This window comes from Macaca thibetana, chromosome 1 (genome assembly GCF_024542745.1).
Source record: "Macaca thibetana thibetana isolate TM-01 chromosome 1, ASM2454274v1, whole genome shotgun sequence".
Lineage (NCBI taxonomy): Eukaryota > Metazoa > Chordata > Mammalia > Primates > Cercopithecidae > Macaca > Macaca thibetana.
In genome coordinates this window covers 133,458,296-133,477,992 of record NC_065578.1, presented here as the reverse complement: position 1 = coordinate 133,477,992, position 19,697 = coordinate 133,458,296, and the positions used below count along the sequence as shown (strand labels likewise).

The 19,697-nt window shown below is 42.7% G+C and overlaps 1 protein-coding gene across 3 annotated transcripts in view; it reads left to right on the top strand.

Moving 5' to 3' along the window:
- Positions 1–12,469: 12,469 nt before the first annotated feature.
- Positions 12,470–19,697, top strand: part of CD244 (CD244 molecule) — a 35,433-nt gene continuing 28,205 nt past the window's right edge. For all 3 annotated transcript variants that reach the window (XM_050758242.1, XM_050758240.1, XM_050758235.1), the window contains exon 1: positions 12,470–12,741. In XM_050758242.1, coding sequence (XP_050614199.1) covers positions 12,681–12,741 — 61 coding nt within the window. In that variant the 5' untranslated portion in view covers positions 12,470–12,680. The remainder of the gene's footprint in view (positions 12,742–19,697) is intronic.

Here is a 19,697-nt window from a genome sequence, read left to right as displayed (position 1 = left end):
TTTACTTTAATTCTCCCTGCCACCTTGGCGTGACCACAGAGATCTCTGAGCTGGGAAAGTTTTCACCTGTCATTGTTTTCACTGTGCCCCACATCCAGAGGGTGAAGTTGTTAAAGGTCTATGCTCTGGAAATAGATGGAATTAGTCCAAATCCTAGCTTTCTAAATGAATCTGACCCTTGAAAAATTTTTCGTGTAGCAGAGTTTCAGTTTCCTTATCTGTAAACTACAGATAAGAGTAGTAAAGTCCTCACATGTGGTTTTCATAAAAATTAGATGAAATAATTATGTACAGCCTTTAAAGGAGTGCCTGGCCTATAGTAATTGCTTGATATATATTAGTTATTGTTATTATTTTTTGAGTCAGAGTCTTGTTCTTTTGCCCAGGCTGGAGTGCAGTAGTGCGATCTCAGCTCACTGCAACCTCTGCCTCCCAGGTTCACGCGATCCTTGTGCCTCAGCCTTATGAATAGCTGGGATTACAGGCATATGCCACCATATCTGGCTCGTTTCTGTATTTTTAGTAGAGACTGGGTTTTGCCATGTTGGCCAGGCTGTTCTTGAACTCCTGGCCTCAGGTGATCCACCCACGTCGGCCTCCCAAAGTGGTGGGATTACAGGCGTGAACTACCATGCCCGGCCTATGAACAATTTTACACCAACAAATTATATAACCTGGATGAAATGGACAAATTCCTAGGAACATAAAACCTATCAAGACTAAATCATGAAGAAAGAGAAAATCTGAATAAACGTATACCTAGTAAGGTGATTGAATCAGTAATCAAAAATCTCTTGATAAAGAAAAGCTCTGGACCTGATGGTTCACTGGTGAATTCTATCAGTGAAGAAACATTTAAAGAAGAACTAACATCGATTCTTCTCAAACGTTTCCAAAAAACTGAGGAGAAGGCTAAACTCCCCAATTCTGTGAGTCCAGCTTTACCCTGATAACAGCCAGGTGAAGGCACTACAAGAAAAGAAAAATACAGATCAGTATCCATTGTGAACACTGATGCAAAAACCTTTGACAAAATACTAGCAAATCAAATTCAGCAACATATATATATGTGTGTGTGTGTATATATATGTATATGTACATACATATATATGTGTGTGTATACATATGTATATACACGAATGTATACACACACGTATATATACGTACATACGTATACATACGTACATACGTATGTATATATACATATATAAGAAAGTATATATAAAATAGATAAATATATATAAATAGTGACATGTATATATCCATATATACATACATATATATGTATATATATACACATATCACTTTTTAAAAAAATTTTTTAATAGAGACAGGGTTTCACCATGTTGGCCAGGCTGGTCTTGAACTCCTGACCTCAAGCAATCTGCCTACCTTGGCCTCCCAAAGTGGTGGGATTAAAGGCATGAGCCATCACGCTCTGCACCCTGTCACATATTAAAATGATTTTACACCATGACCAAGTGGGATTTATTTCTGAAAAGCAAGGATGTTTCAATAAATGAGACTTGATCAGCGTAACACATCACATTAACAGAATAAAGGAAAATAGCTGTACGATCATCTCAATGGATGCAGAAAAAGTATTTGACAAAACTCAGCACTCTTTCATGTAAAACACTCAACAAACTAGGAAGAGAAGAAAATAACCGCAATGCAATGAAATAAAAGACATATACAAAAAACCCACAGCAAACATCATACTTAATGGTGAAAGCTTTTCTTTTATGTCAGGAACAAGGCAAGAATACCCACTTTGGCTACTTCTATTCAACATAGTACTGGAAGTTCTAGCCAGAGGAATAAGTCAAGAAAAACAAATAAAAGGCATCTGAATTGAAAAGAATAAGTAAAATTATCTCTGTTAACGGATGACATGATTTTATATGTAAAAAAAACCCTAAAGATTCCACAAAATATTGTTAGAACTAATAAATAAATTCACCAATGTAGCAAAATACAGAGTCTACAAACAAAATCATTTGCATTTCTATACAGCAACAATGAACAATATGAAAAGTAAAATTAATAATTTCAGTTACAATAGCGCCAAAAAGAATAACATACTAGGGAATTAACTTAGTCAAGGAGGTGAAAGACTCCTTGCAAAACATTTCTGAAAGACATTAAACAAGACTTAAATAAATGGAAAGACATCTCATGTTTATGGATTGAAAGACTTAATATTGTTAAGATGTCAATACCACCCAAAGTGATTTATAGATTCAATGCAATATCTATGAAAATCTCAATATTTATTTGCAGAAATAGAAAAACCCATCTTAAAATTCATATGGAATCTCAAGAGACTCCAAATAGCCAAAACCACCATGAAAAATAACTAAGCTTGAAGACTCACATATCCGGATTTCAAGACTTGCTACAAAGTTACAGTATTCAAAGTAGTGTGCTACTGGCATAATATCGGACATACAAACTAATACAATAGAATAGAGAGCCCAGAAAGAAACCCTAGCATATATGGCCAAATGATTTTTGACACGGTTGCCAAGACCATTCAATGGGGAAAGGGCAGTGTTTTCAAGAAATGATACTCAGAAGCCTGAATATCCACATGTAAAAAGAATAAAATTTGGGCTGACTGTGGTGGCTCATGCCCGTAATCCCAGCAGTTTGGGAGGCTGAGGTAGGTAGATTATGAGATCAGGAGTTCGAGACCAGTCTGACCAACATGGTGAAACCCTGTCTCTACTAAAAATACAAAAATTAGCCGGGTGTGGTCCTGCATGCCTATAATCCCAGCTACTCGGGAGGCTGAGGCAGGAAAATCACCTGAACCCAGGAGGCAGAGCTTGCAATGACCTGAGATTGTGCCACTGTACTCTAGACTGGGCGACAGAGCGAGACTCTGTATAAAAAAAAAAAAAAAAAAAATTAACTCCAAACAGACCCATGACTTAAATGTAAGACCTAAACTATGAAACTCTCAGATAAAAATAGGACAGAAGCATCACAGCATCGCATTTGGCAATAATTTCTCGACTATGACAACAAAGCATAGGCAGCAAAAGAAAAAAATTAACAAATTGTGCTTTATGAAAATTTAAAAATGTTGTGCACCTAAAGACACTATCAACAAAGCAAAAATCCACAGAATGAGAGAAAATACTTTCAAATCATGTATCTTATAAAGAATTAATATCCAGACTATGCAGAGAACTCCCAAAATTCAACAACAAAATACCAAACAACCCAATTCAAAAATGGTCAAAGGACTTAAATAGATCTTTCTCAAAACAAGATATACAAATGTCTAATATGCATATGAAAAAATGCTCAGCATCACTAATCATTAGAGAAATGCAAACCAAAATCCCAATGAGATACCACCTTAAACCCATTAGGATGGCTACTATAAACAAAACAAAACAGAAAATAATAAGTGTTAGTGAAGATGTGGAGAAATGGAAACTCTTACGCACTGACAGTGGGAATGTGTTTTAGTCTGTTCTCACATTGCTATAAAGAAATATTTAAAACCAGTAATTTATAAGGAAAAGAGGTTTAATTGGCTCAACGTTCCACAGGCTTTACAGGAAGCATAGCGGCTTCTGAGAGGCCTCAAAAAACTTACAATCATGGCGGAAGGCGAAGGAGCAGCAGGCACATCTTACATAGTGGGTGCAGGAGGAAGGGAAAGAGAGGGGGGAGGCACCACACACTTTTAAACAATCAGATCTTGTGAGAACTCTATCATGAGAGCAGCACCAAAGGGAGCAATTCATCCCCATGATCCAATCACCTCCCACCAGACCCCACATACAACATTGGGGATTACAAATGGACATGAGATTTGGGCAGGGACACAGATCCAAACCATATCAGAATGTAAAATGGTATAGCATCTGTGGAAGACAGTATTAGGTTCCTCAAAAGATTAAACATAGGCCGGGCACGGTGCTTCACGTCTATGATCCCAGCACTTTGGGAGGCTGAGGCGGGAGGATCACCTGAGGTTGGGAGTTTGAGACCAGCCTGACCAACATAGTGAAATGCTGTATCTACTAAAAATACAAAAATTAGCTGGGTGTGGTGGCGTATACCTGTAATCCCAGCTACTTGGGAGGCTGAGGCAGGAGAATCACTTGAATCCAGGAGGTGGAGGTTGCAGTGAGCTGAGATCATGCCATTGCACTCTAGCTTGGGGGACAGAGCGAGACTGTCTCAAAAAAAAAAAAAAAAAGATTAAACATAGAATTACCATATGATTCAGCAAGTCCACTTCTGGGTGTATACCCAAAAGAATTGAAAGCAGGGTCTTAAAGAGATGTTTGTTCATAGCAGCATTATTCACAATAACTAAAATGTGGAAGCAACCCAAGTGCCCACTGACAGATGAAGCAAAAAGTGGTACATATGTACATATATACACATATATATACAAATATATGTACACACACACATACACACACACACATATATATACACATAGACAGGGATATTATTCAACCTTAAAAAGGAATAAAATTCTGACTGAAGCTACAACATGGATGAATCTTGAGAGCATTATGCTAAGTGAAATAAGCCAGTCAGAAAAAGACAAATATTGTATGATTTCACTTTATGAGTACCTATAGTCAAATTTATATATAGAGAAAAATGGAATGATTGTTTTCTGGAGCTGTGGGGAAAGGGGTACGGGTCATGATTGTTTAATAGATACAGAGTTTCAGTTTTACAAGAGGAAGAGTTCTGCAGATGGATGATGGTGATGGTTGTACAAGAGTATGAATGCACTTAATATTTTCTCTTGACTGAGGTGGACGGAAAGATTTTTATACCGTGTGTGTGTGTGTGTGTGTGTATGTGTGTGTGTATTTTCTTTTTTTGAGACAGAATCTCACTCTGTTGCCCAGGCTGGAGTGCAGTGGCATGATCACAGCTCACTGACGCATTGACTTCCCTGACTCAAGAGATCCTCCTACCTCAGCCTCCCAAAGAGCTGAGACCACAGGCATGCCACCATACCTGGCTAATTAATTGTTTTTTTTTTTTTTTTTTTTTTTTTTTTTTTTGTAGAGTTGTGGTCTCACTACATTGCCTAGGCTTGTCTCGAACTCCTAGACTCAAGCAATCTGCCTGATTCAGCCTCCCAAAGTGCTGGGATTACATGGGTGAGCCTCCACACCCAGCCACGTGTATGTATTTGTGTGTGTCTTTATTGAAGATCATTTATCAATGAAAGCTTTCTTTACCATTTACCTGTTGAAGACACTGAATCAGTTAGTTCTTTCATTCCTGCTTGCAAAACAGACCATCTGATTTTCCTTTGGGCCTCTGTTTTATAATATATTACCAAAGGCAGCTGACACACAGTGTTACATTCTGTTTCCCTGATGTCTTCCCTTAGAGCTCAAGGGCACTAGGTATATAACACACTTCTTGAGTGACCACAGGCAATGCTCTTAACGTTTTCACTTCTTACATAACATGGAGTACCATCTTTCCAACCTTCAATATTAATTTCTTCATCACCAGTAAGCCCATTACCAAGTCAATGCTGCGTGTTTTAGGTATTAACTGAAGCTGGAGAAAGGAGTATGTTGACTGGTGCCTTGCTTCTCCTAAAGGCTTCAGCCTGAAAGTGATACTTTCTGCTTACATTTCTTGGCCAGAGCAAGTCACATGGTCCTGTTTAACTTCAAAGAGAAGTGCAGCCTTCCATGTCCCCACCCTGCCCCAAAAGAGGAGAATTGTATCAGAGTGAACAACACTAATGGTTACCTGAAAGGTTTCATGATGAGGTGGTATTAGTGGTCTTTCTTTGTGGTTATAATAAGCAGCAGAGATGCATGGCAGCTAGGTCAGCTCCCTCTCTCTCTCTCCTTCTACCTCCTGTCCACCTCTCTCCCACCTTCCTTTCTTTCACAATGCAGTGGACACTTATCATGACACAACCCAACAACTAGAATGTTATTAATAATCTACACCTACCTCTGTGTTCCTCTATGTCACTCCATCCCTCCCTTCTTCCTTAGTTGTTGCCATTATCTCAATTTGTGGTTAAGGTCCTATTGCTTAAACTACTTTTTAACAATCATGCACATGCCTAAATAATATGTTGTTTAATTTTTGTTTTTAAACTATATAAAAATACTATTATATTGTATATTGTTTTCTGGTGCTTATTTTTTTCCTATGACTTTATGTAACTACTATTCTCCTATGCTGTGCCACGTTCATTTTCAATGCTATTGAGTTCACATTGTATGAATAGATCACATCTTGTTTTTCCACTCTCCCATTGTCATTTGTTTTGTTTCCAGTTTTTTTCCAATAAAAAACAGTGCTGCTATGCACATTATCATATGTGTCTCCAGGTATGTATGTGCTAAATTTTCTCTTATATGTAGGTATATAACTAGATGTCATATTGCTGGATCATTAGAGTTTATAAATATTTTACTTTACAAGATAACACCAATTTATTTCCACAAAATTTTACCAATTTACACTCCCATCAACTGTATATAATTGATCCAATTGATCCCTATGCCCTCAAATACTTGGTGTTACCAGACTTCTTTATTTTTGCCCATTAAATTCTCGAACTCAGCCTCCCAAAATGTTGAGATTACAGGTGTGAGTCACTGCACCTGGCCAGAGCAAACTTCTTAGCAGGAGAGGGTATGCCACAAAAACCCAGAGAACTTCACATGAAAATCATGTAGAGGCCGGGCGCAGTGGCTCAAGCCTGTAATCCTAGCACTTTGGGAGGCCGAGACAGGCAGATCATGAGGTCAGGAGATCGAGACCATCCTGGCTAACACGGTGAAACCCCGTCTCTACTGAAAAACAATACAAAAAACTAGCCGGGCGAGGTGGCGGGCGCCTGTAGTCCCAGCTACTCGGGAGGCTGAGGCAGGAGAATGGCGTAAACCGGCAGGCGGAGCTTGCAGTGAGCTGAGATCCGGCCACTGCACTCCAGCCCGGGCGACAGAGCGAGACTCCGTCTCAAAAAAAAAAAAAAAAAAAAAAAAGTAGGGAGGTCGGATAGGGCATGGATAGGGGAAGAAGAAGAGGAACTCTTAGAGAAACAAGAAGTCAGTTTTAGGTTCTTCATCTTCTATAATCTCATATGTGAATGTGTGAGCCCATGCAACCTGTGTGGTAGATTCGATGACACATAGAATCAGGGAAACTGTCATCACTGATAAGGATTCTACATGAGGGATAAAGAGCAAGGTGTAATAGAATAAAATAGCAACATGATGTAGAATAAAATACTCCACAGTAAAGTTTTGTCATTTCAAAACAATTTCATGGTCAATTATGGATATTCAAATTATTAAAATAACAACTTGGTTGTAAGTTGTATTGGTCTGTTTTCACACTGCTGATAAAGACATACCCAAGACTGGGAAGACAAAGAAGTTTAATTGGACTTCCAGTTCCACATGGCTGGGGAGGCCTCAGAATCATGGTGGGATGTGAAAGGCACTTTTTACGTGGTGGCAGCAAGGGAAAATGAGAAAGAAGCAAAGCGGAAACCCTGATAAACCCATTAGATCTCGTGAGACTTATTCACTATCACGAGAATAGCACAGGAAAGACCCTCCCTTATGATTCAATTACTTCCCCCTGGGTCCCTCCCACAGCACGTGGGAATTCTGGGAGATACAATTCAAGTTGAGATTTTGGTGGGGACACAGCCAATCCATATCATGAGTTTATCTGATTACACTACTAAACTTTGATCACATTCTTTTCTTTTTAGGTGTCAAAGTAGCACAAAAAAATTAAAAGAGAACATTGGTTTGCACAAATGACTTTATCATTATAACCCCAATTTTGATTATCTATATTTGTAATTCACAAACTAGATAAAATTCACAAACTAGATGGCAGGGCACTTAGAAGTCATTATTTTTTTTTTTAATTGCAAAACACTTGATCTACTAATATGTCAAACATAAAAATCTCAGAATATAATTTCATACTAAATCAGATTCTGATTTATACAATGTAATAAAAGATAGAAATGTATAAGACAAATTTATATTTAGTTATCTTTAAATAGGAGACTATTCTATGGTGCATTTCCCTTGCAATTTAGGAAAACCTTTTCGTTCCTTTTTCGTGTAGAACCATTTTGTTTCAACACAGGGAAGTAGAGATTGATTCCATTTCCCCCACCACATTGCTAGTGTCAGAGAGAGCTAGCCTACGGTTCTCTGCATCGTCAGAGCTGTTTCTCACACTGAATCTGGGAATGACAAATTTCTTGTTATGTTGAAATTCTGAGAGGAGTTAAGACATGTATTGCACTCTTTAGCCCTTGCTCCGGGGGATGTGGGTTCTCTGGGTTATTTGATGTCCCATAAATTGTTTTGAGAGGCTCTGTCTTCCATCTGCTTTATGAGACTATTGCATCTCTTACCTTTAACCTGAACCTGAAAGTTATCACAACCAATAAATAAACAATAACTGGCTACTTCTGCTCCAACAAGTGAAAGCCCACAGAAGATAAATATACATAGAAGGGAAAGTGATTTTCTAGCCCTTCTGAGAAGAAGAGACAGAAAAAGATAGGTTGTGCTTGTTAAAAGCATCATTATGGTTTAATCCAAATAGGAACACAGAGAATATTCAGATGGTTAGAAATAAAGGCAATGAGTTCTCATTTAGTGTCTGGTGTTACAGAAGTTATTTGCTGAATTCTTGCAAGATTGGTTAACTATACCTATCAGTTGGCCTCTTTGTGAACGGTTCATCTTTGACAACTTTAACAACCTCTTTCCAGTGGTGCAGTAAAGGATAAACCTTCTCCAAAGAGAGGCCCAACCTTTGCTCTTGGCTCCTGGGAGTAATCTCTAAGTTTTGAAATGTCCTGTTTGATAAGAGTATCTTCATTACTGGGGACCTTGTTAGCATTGTCAATGCTAATAATGTGATTTATGGTGGGAGCTTTGGCCACATAGCATCAATTCAATTTCTGGAGGGCCCAGAGACTATGGTCAGCCACATGGGTGGTCAGCCATGTCTATGTGACCAAACCCCAATAAAAATTCTGGACATCAAGACTTGGAAGAGCTTCCCTGCTTAACAATACTCTGTGCATATTGTTACACATAGTTTCTGGGAGAAGTAGGCCCTGTCTGCACAGCTCCACTGGGAGAGGAGACTGGAAGTGCTGTGACTGGTTCCTTTGTTTGGGACTCTCCTGGACCTTGCCTTAGGTACCTCTTCCCTTGGCTCATTTTCATCTGTATTTTTGGCTTTAATAAACTCTAATATTACAGAAGTTATTTGTTGAATTCTTACAAGATTGGTTGACTATACCTATAAGATCAGTTGGGTTCTTTGTGAAGGCTAGAATAAAACATGAGTAAAACAGCTTCCAGTGAGTTTTGTGAGTCATTCTAGTTAATTATCAAAACTGAAGGTGGTCTTGGGAACCTCAAACTTGCAATTTGTCTCAGAAATGCGTGGTCTTGGGGACCCATGAAATTTGTAATTGGCATCAGAAGTGGGATTTACTGGAATGACCTTGACTCACCGAAACTTGATGAAAGCATGGTTTGGGAAAAGGAAAGATGAAAGGGCAGGGGTTTATGAACCTTTGATGTCCGCTAACCTTTAAATGCACTGTCTGAGTCCTCTGTCCCAGACTTATAGAGACCGGGTGAATATGTATGGGAGATGTAGCTAAGGGAGTCTCTGGTTCATATTGATTTTGTAGGTCTTGGGTCCTCGTGCTAAAGGGGCTGAGTTGCACAGAAGTGTTCTCTGCACAAAAATTCGTCAAGGCAAGATACAAACTCCATGAAGGCAGGGTCTATGGTGACTTAGCTAACCAGTCTATCTCAGGGGAAATAGAAATGTTTTCCTTAGGGAATTCATTCATTCCTTCAGCACTTGACAATCTACTAATCAACTCTGAAGAACCAGGCACTGGGTGAGGCTTGGAAACACTAAGCTAAGGAGAGCATAGACTTTGTGTTGAAGAGCTCAGGGCTGGGGAGGTCAGTGTGTAGAACAAATAGCAGTTTTTTTTGTTGTTGTTGTTATTGTTGTTCGTTTGTTTGTTTGTTTTTGCTCTTGTTGCCCAAGCTGGAATGCAATGGCGTGATTTCAGCTCACTGCAACCTCCTCCTCCTGGGTTCAAGTGATTCTCCTGCCTCAGCCTCCCATATAGCTGGGATTACAGGTGTGCACCACCACACCTGGCTCATTTTTTTTGTATTTTTAATAGAAACGGGGTTTCATCATGTTAGTCAGGCTGGTCTCAAACTCCTAACCTCAGGTAGTCCACCCACCTTGGCCTCCCAAAGTGCTGGGATTACAGGCATGAGCCACTGCACCCAGCCTTTTTTTTTTTTTTTTTTTGAGACAGAGTCTTGCTCTGTCTCCCAGGCTGGAGTGCAGAGGCACGATCTCGGCTCACTGTAATCTCTGCCTCCGAGGTTCAAGGGATTCTCCTGCCTCAGCCTCCTGAGTAGCTGGGATTGCAGGCATGCACCACCACACCCAGCTAATTTTTGTATTTTTAGTAGAGATGAGGTTTCACCATGTTGGCCAGGCTGATATCAAACTCCTGACCTCAAGTGATCTGCCTGCCTTGGCCTCCCAAGGTGCTGGGATTACAGGCATGAGCCACTGCGATTAGCCTACAAATAGCAGACATTGTGTGATAGAGTTTGTCAGGGACTACAAGACAGACACACACTAAGTAGTACAGCTGCTCCGAGTTCAGTTTCCAGGGGATGATAGGTCATCCACATGCCTGGTGGGAAGGATGGAGCTGGTGTTGGGGTCAGGATTGGAGAGGCTGATTCCTAAGTCACATTCATTAGTGGGTTCCAACAGTTGAATCTTGTTTTCCACCTAGCATGTGAGGAAGTTTACCCTTCTTTGTTATATCGTGTCTTGTGAACCACTTCTCAAGGTTAAGGACATGGCCAGATCAACTCTGAGGAAATTCCCCAGGGTTGAGGGCTGCGACTTGGGAGAAGACAAAGGAGAGAAGAGATGACAACCACTAGACCAGCTGGAAAAAGCAATTCAGAGCTTAAAAAAATGAAAACAAAACCACAAAAGCCTCATCTATGTATAGTGTTTTTTTTTTGTATGCATATTCTCAAGTATCATTTTTAATTTGATTCTGAAAACCACCTTGTGAAGGCAGGGAGGATGTATTGATGACCCTACAGGCTCAGACAGCAACATGGCCAGAATCACCATAGGTTGTAAGTTGCTGAATGGGAGCTCAAAGTCCAAGTCTTTGACTCTAAATCCAGGGCTCTGTCCAGAGCACCACTGTTGCCTCTTTTGGCAGCTGAAGCTGTCAGTCTGCTGACCCCTGCCCAGTTCAGACAGGATGGCCGGAAATGGACCAAAGGATGGAAAAAGAGAAGAGTGGACTTGAAGGGAACCGAAAGCATTTATTAAGGGGAAAGCAGAAGGAAGTAAGAAAGAGGTGTTAACCCTGGGGCCTGACCTTGAAGCACAGTGTTCCAGGGGATGGGGGATGCCACTGTCCCCACCCCTCCATGGGGGCCTGAGCAGATCCAAAGCTGCCTGGCCTTCCTGGAGGGTGGCATCCAAGCATGCATGTGAAGGCAGCAAAAGTAGGCCCACGTCACTTCTGGGAGAAGGCAAAAGAGGGAAGAGAGGACTACTATGGAAAAGTAGAAAAAGAGGAATGGAGGGAATCTAGACATACAGATTGGAAATGTGGAACAAAACACATTCTTTTTTTTTTTTTTTTTTTTGAGACAAAGTCTCGCTCTGTCACCTAGGCTGGAGTGCAGTGGCGTGATCTCGGCTTACTGCAACCTCCACCTCCTGGGCTCAAGTGATTCTCCTGCCTCAGTCTCCCAGGTGACTGGAATTACAGGTGCATGCCACCCAGCCTGGCTAATTTCTTTATTTTTAGTAGAGACAGGGGTCCACCATGTTGGCCAGGCTAGTCTTGATCTCCTGACCTCAAGTGATCTGCCTGCCTCAGCCTCCCAAAGTGTTGGGATTACAGGCGTGAGCCACCGTGCCCCATGTGAAACAAATTCTTATGGAACAAATTTAATTTACATGTGCTAAAACTTTGGTGTCAACTTGCATGGGATCCCCAGGTTTGTTAGATTTTTCTAGTGCTTCCAGCCCTTAAGTCTCTTCTTATGTTCTCTCAGCTACTCCTCCTCTCCTTCAACACTGTTAGCCGCTGTATCCAGGGTCCTATTTCTCAGCCCACTCCTTCTCCAGCCCCTCTCCACTCCACCTCCACAAAGTCTGTTGGAAAGGAACAGCCAAGGATACTGGCTGTTTGGCCCCCATGTGGGTCTCTCCACATAGGCTTCAGAGAATTGGAACATTTCTTGGGCTGAAGCAGAGAAAGGGATGCAGTTTTGAAACTGGCTTTGTGAGTCACTGTGAACTTCAAGCGCCCTCCCACTTGAGGTAAGCTTCACCAGCTTGGCTTGTGGGAACTGTCAGACCAGCTCCAGGCGCTGGGGCTTTCTCAGTGGCCTTGTCAGCTCACAACAGGTGTTAACAGCCTCTAATTGAGGAAACTGTGGCTGGACAGGCTGCAAGGCAGTTCTGCTCCGCATCGTCCTCTTGCTGACTGGAGACTGCTGAGCCAGTGCGCCGCACAGCGTCTGGTGGGGGTGGAGGGGCTGGCTTGGCCCCTCTGTTCTGTGGAAATGTTGGAGCAAGTGGTCACCTTCACACTCCTCCTACTCCTCAAGGGGTATCAGGGCAAAGGTAAGGAGGTCCTACCTGGCATGGGGCGGGGGACTCACATGATGGACTAGGAGCTGTGCCCCTCAGGGAGATCAGAGCCATATCTCCCTATTGTGCCACATACACATTCATCTGGAACTTGACTCCGAGCAGCTCCTGACAGGTCTGACAGTCTAAATCAGACAGGACAGGCTGGCAGTGCACCGGGGGGTCTGTGAGAGGGGCATCTGGCTCTGCTGCCAGCAATCCAGGAAGTCTTGGGTGAGGAGATTCCTTCCCACTGGCTTCAATTTATCTTTCCATGTCGTGGAGAGAGAAGCCTCCTTCCAGCTGCCTGTAAAGATGAAGAAAATTGCATCCTCCAATTGTGGCATGAGAGAAGAGAAGCAGTCCCAAGGAAGTGGTTGGTTCTGGAGCTCAGAGACAGACGGATGGACCCCTGAGGCAGGAAAACTGAGCCCGAGGAGGGGAGGGCAAGGCCAGCAGCCAGGAAGAGCCTGGATGGCATGGTTCTTCATCTCCCTGGCTTCTTCAGCCACCCAGATGCCACAGGAGCCTGGAAATTATTAGGGACATGTTGGGCTGGGGCAGAAGAAGGAGACAATATGAGGAAGCTCCACAGCAAACCTAAAGCTATCAGCTAGGCATGGAGCCATCTAACATTTACTCCCGGGGATCCCGGTTGAGGGCTGCTCCCCTCTTTCTCCAGTCCTGGGGTCCAGGATGCTCTGAAACCTGGATCCCACATATAATTTAATTAAATTAATTTATTTCATTTATTATTTTTATTTATTTATTTATTTTTTAAGACAGAGTTTCCTTCTGTCACCCAGGCTGGAGTGCAGTGGTGTGATCTCGGCTCACTGCAACCTCTGCGTCCTGGGTCCAAGCGATTCTCATGCCTCAGCCTCCCGAATAGCTGAAATTACAGACGCGTGCCACCACACTTGGCTAATTTTTGTATTTTTATTAGAGACCAGGTTTCACCATGTTGGCCAGGCTGGTCTTGAACTTCTGACCTCAGGTGACCTGCCCACCTTGGTCTCACCCAACCAAAGTGCTGGGATTACAGGTGTGAACCACTGTGCCTCGCCAGGGTTCTGCATTTTAGATCAGTGACTCTGCAGGGGCTTCACAGGGGTGGAGAGCGTGGAGTTAGAGGAGGGTACACTCTGGGCACAAAGAGGGGAAACGGAGGCATAGTGTTGCGTGGGTTCAGGGCCGGGTAGAAGCCCCATATGCAATAAAGTCCCATGCCCAGGTACTCAATTCAGTTACTGAGTCCCTGAGCATTCTTGTGTCCTTCAGGAAGACACAGTCAAAGCTCAGGTGGACTCAACATTTGTAAGGATGCAGGCAGCCTAGGGCAGAGTATGATGAGGAACAGGGAGCAGGGAGGGAGGTGTGGAGCCTGCGGCTCTTGTGGGTGGGTTGGGAGGCCCAGTGACCCAGGATTCTGGTCAGGAGAGCTAGGCTGGAACCTGGTCTAAGGCGCCTTGAAAGCAGCTCAGACAGCTGAAGGAGGACTGATGGGATTGGTGCCTGGCTATGGGGATGAGAGTAACAGAGAAGCTGAGGTTATGACCCTGAGGTCATGAGCCTGTGTGACAGAGGGTGATGCTCCCTCCACTCCCATTCCCAGGGTTTCAGCGCCATAGCTGGGCTTGGCTATGCTGGCCCTTGCAGGGTGAAGCTGGTGAGTGACTCGTTAGGCACAGGGAGGGATGGACTTGGGTCTTCCTGAGCTGCTTCCTTCTCCAACCTGGGTCTGTGGGGCTGGCCTGGCGTAAGTTGACTGAAGCTGCTCTGTTTATGTAATTTTTAAACTTTTTAGTTTGAAATAATTGTGAAGTTCCAGGGAAGTTGCAAGAATAGTTCAAAGGATTCTTGAATTTCTTTCATCTAGATTCACCAGTTAATATTTTATCGTATTTACTTTATTTCTCTTTCTCTAGCTGTATGTATATGTGTGTATAAATGTATAATAATTTTTGCTGAACCACTTGAGAACAAGCTGTGACATTATGTCCCTTTACTCCTAAATATTTTAGCACTTATATCCTATGAACAAAGACATTCTCATGTTAGTACAGCACAATTATCAAATTTAGTAAATTTCACATTAATACCATCAAATATGCTGTCCATATTCACATATTACCAATTGTCCCAAGAATATGCTTTAGTTGTTTATTTTTTGCTGACCCAAGATGCAATCAAGATCATGTATTACATTCAGTTTTTATGTTTCTCATGTTCAGTTTATGACCATACTTTAGCCTTTCTTCATCGTTCATGATATTGCATTCTTGAAGAGGACAAGCCAGTTGTTTTGTGGAGGGTTCCTTAATCTGGGTTTGTCTGATGTTCCCTCATATGATTCAGGTTATCATATGCATTTTTATTTATTTTATATCATCATTATTATTATTTTTTAGAGATGAAGTCTCGCTCTGTTGCCCAGGCTGGAGTACAGTGGTCCTCGCCGTATGTATATGTGTGCATAAATGTATAATAATTTTTGCTGAACCACTGCAACCACTCGGCTCACTGCAACTTCTGCCTCCCCAGGTTCAAGTGATTCTCCTGCCTCAGCCTCCTGAGTAGCTGGGACTACAGGTCCATGCCACCATGCCTGGCTAATTTTTGTATTTTTAGTGGAGACAGTGTTTCACCATGTTGGCCAGGCTGGTCTTAAACTCCTGACCTCAAGTGATCTGTCTACCTCCGCCTCTCAAAGTGCTGGGATTCCAGGTGTGTGCCACTGTGTCCAGCCTATTATTATTTTTTAAGAGAAGATCTTGTTCTGTCGCCCAGACTGGAATGCAGTGGCATGCTCACGGCTCACTGTAGCCTCAACCTCTCAGGCTCAAGCCATCCTCCCACCTCAGCCTCCCTAGTAGCTGGAACTACAGGTTTGAGCCACCATGCCTGGCTATTTTTTTTTTTTTTTTGTAGAGACAGGGTTTCCCCATGTTGCCCAGGGTGGTCTTGAACCTGATTCTCCCAGCCAACTGCTGCCTGCTGCCTCCTTGAGGCTGGAGCCAACCCCAACCAGTCAGACCAGGCAGGGTGCACACCCCTTCATGCTGCTCTGGCTGCTGATGTTCGGGAGGTCTGCCAGGTTAGCACACACTGAGGTTCCTACAGGGAATGGGGCGAGCTTACAAGTAAATGTCCATTCCTCAGAATGGACAACTGAAACCTGAATTTAGGGCCCAAAATGAACTTTAGGGCCCAGGCCTATTCTGCCCCTCTTTCAGACAGAGGGGCAGAATCATGGGGTATGTGTACGTAACTCTAGCAGATGCTGTCAAACTGTTTTCCAAAGTGGTTGGACGAAATAGTGCATGAGAGTTCCATGCTGCTTCAGGGCCACTGGCTTTTGGTTCTGAAGGTCTGCAGATGGAAAATGAAATTGCGGGAATGTGGAGCTTGGCAAGAGGCCAAAGGCAAGGGAATTACAGCTCTGTGATTTCTCTGGTATCCTGCGTGAAATTCTGACAATGGAGTCATTTTTAGGAGTTATGTGAGATGCATTGTTGAATTAACTAATTTAAATGAATTCATGAAGCCCTTGCTTGGGTTGTTCATTTTGCCGTTGTGATGTTTGAATTTCTTGTCTATTCTGGATATTAGTTGCCTGTAGGATTCATAGTTTGCAATTTTTTTTTTCTATTCTATAGGTTGCTTTTTCACTCTGTGGATTGTTTCCTTTACTGTACACGATTTTTTTTAGTTTGCTATAATACCATTTGATTATTTTGCTTTTGTTACCTGTGCTTTTGAGGTCTTATTCATATACTTTTTCCCCAGCCCTTATTATGGTCCAAGAACTATGCAAGGTTTTGTGGGGGAAACAAAGATGAAACAGATGTCTATGCTACCCTTAAGAATCTTTCAGACAGAGGAAAATAGGTATGTATAATTACAACTATAAGGGAAGATGGAAATGCTACATGTCATTAACAGGCAAGATACCTTTAGAATAAAAAAGGAGCTAAGAAGATGAAGATTCCTTCTAGGTAGGAACACTGGGGAACTGGCCTTGAAGAATAAATAAGAGTTTAGGAGGTAGGTACAAAGTAGGAGGACAATTGAAGCAGAGGAAAGAGCTCAGAAAAGCCAGGGATGCATGGGGTTTGGATGGGAAACAGGAAAGGCAGATGCACTTGTTATCATGGAGAAAGAGTATGACATATGAGATGATTTGGTTAACTAATGCAGAGTGGGACTTGGGCTAGGTGAGTTTTGACAGAGGTAAGCAGGTTGTATTACCTGACGAGGGGAGTTAATATGGTCAGTATGAAGCTAAATAGAGAGGAAGAAAGAAATGGGATGTGGGCCCTGTAGGATACTTTATCTATCTTATGATTTTGCCCTGACTAAAGCTGGATTGCCCCAGTACTTTTGGAATCTCACTGGGCTCTATTTGCTCAGTCCCTAGCAGGTACATCTTTTGATGCCTTCACCCCAAGCTTGGTAGCACAAGCCCTAGCTGAGAAAACCTTAACATCTATTTGTTGACTGGTGGAAGTTCCGCTTGCTCTGAGACCCTTCCGTGCTCCTTCTCCCAGGTGCTCAGGCCCCACACTTTCCTCCGACTGGCAAGTCCAGGTTGGAGGAAGCTGAGCTGACTCAGAGCTCTGCACATGGGCTCAGGGCTGAACGAGACTCACTGCTGCTGGATCAGATTGTCTCCTTCACCATCCTCCGTACTTCTGTCCTTGACCATCCTCTGTTCTTCCTGAGGCTGCAGTGGAGTTAACCATCTGCCCTCTACCCTCCCTTTCAGAGTTACTAGTTCACCTCATCCGTTCTTAACCACCGGAAAGAGGCCCCCAAAGCCGCCGAGCAGTAGCAACAGCAGTGGCAGGGGCCCGGGGCCTTCCTGGACTGTGGCCTCTTTCCTCTAAACAATTTTCACTTGTAGCGTCCTCCTCTATGCCTCACTAAATGTGTGAGAACTTGTGTTGAAGTTATGTTTTCATACTAGCATTTCGTCTCCCCTGTCTGGTGTGTGTACACCCCTGGGACAGAAACTGAGGTCTTTTTGTATCAGTCACAATACCCTGGACATAATGACTTGTCTACTTGCCTTTTCACCGTATCTGCTCTGCACCCCTGCTCCGGCACCACCCCTTCCAGGCCGTCCATGGAAACTCATTCCAACCGTCTTCCTTCTTCCCACACTGGACTGTTGGGGGCTACAGGAGAAAATTCAGCAACAAAGAGCGGCTACAGATTCATAATCTCCAACCCCAGCTGGACTCTCAGTGTCCTGGGAATCCTCATTTCTGGCCCATAGCTTCTCCTGTTCCCCAAAAGGTGGGAGAATTCCACACCTTCGTCATCTCTTCAAGACCCTGTTCCACTATATCAGCCTCCACAAACCAACAACCTCCTTCTTTAAGAAAACTGAAGCACAAGTTAGGGATTCTGCCAGCCTTGCCAGCAATTCTCCAGTGTCAATGTACTTCATCTACTCCTGTAAATGAGCACATTTGCCTCTGCTGAGGGCAAGAGTGCTCTTGCCCTGTCCTTGAACATACTTTCCTATGTGCTCAGGGCACCAGAGCTTCTTTCAGAAGTCATCTGGGACCTGCTGTCCATGAAGACATCCCTGATCTTTCTTCAGCTGCTCCTTTTCTGCGGGCTTTCTACCTTTAGTAGTTTCCTTCCAGTTAAAAAATCAAACCAACAAATCAAAACAACACCTGGTGTTCTCTCTAGCTCCTTTTTATCTGCAGACAAACCAGTCTTAAGTGTATAAACTAATATAATATTACATAAAAATAAAATATAATGGCATAATTTTTTAAAAAACCCCAAAGGCAGTGTAGCATGAGGACTGTAGATCACACACTTTGTTCTTTAAGTATTTAGAAGTCTATGGCTGGGAGTGGTGGCTCACGCCAGCACTTTGGGAGGCTGAGGAGGGTGGATTACTTGAGGTCAGGAGTTCAACACCAGCCTGGCCAATACAACAAAACCCTGTCTCTACTTAAAAAAAAAAAAAAAAAATTAGTTGGGGCTGGTGGCAGGTACCTGTAGTACCAGTTACTCATGAAGCTGAGACAGGAGGATCACTTGAACGAGGGAGGCAGAGGTTGCATTGAGCCGAGATTGCGCCACTGCACTCCAGTCTGGGTGACAGAGAGAGACTCCGTCTAAAAACAAACAAACAAACAAACAAACAAAGAAACAAAAAAGAAGTCTAGGCAGTAACTTAACCATTTTCCTGTGTGATTCCTATTCAGTTTTATAATAGCAGAGCACAACCTTCTTCTACGTAGTACTCTACATTCTGATCTACTGGTGGATTATATGGGAGTTTACGTTTTTATTCATTATACAGTACCTTTATATTTAAGTACCTTTTAATATTTGTGCTACCTCTCACAATTTTATAAAAGATACAAATAAAATAAAACCACCACAAAACACCTAAAAATTAAACTCATGTTCCATCACCTCACTCTCCAAACCTGCTCTGTCTTTACCAGACCCATAAGCTACACATGGATTGTGTGTTCCCCTAAACATGCTACTGCTGTGTCCACAATAACCCCCTTCCCTGTTCCTTTCTGCATCCACCAGGCAGGCTTTGGCTTTTTCTTTCAATGGCAGCTCCCACCCACCTCCTCCGGGCAGCCATTCCTAATTCTGCCGGACAGCGGAAAACATGCTTTTCTTATGCTTGCCTTACATCCTGGGCACACATCCATAGCACATTCCATATTGCATTTCAGTTGGCTGTTTTAGGTCCATCTTTCTTTTTCATTGTTTTTTTTTTTTTTTTTTTTTTTTTCGAGACAGGGTCTTTCTCTGTCACCCAGGCTGGAGTGCAGTGGTGTAGTCATGGCTCACTGCAACCCCTGCCTCCCAGGCTTTTCTGATATTTAGCTAAGAGTTGGGTTTAGCTGAGATGAGTGAGGAAACCTACAAATTCACTTGCTATGGTAATGTTTCCACAA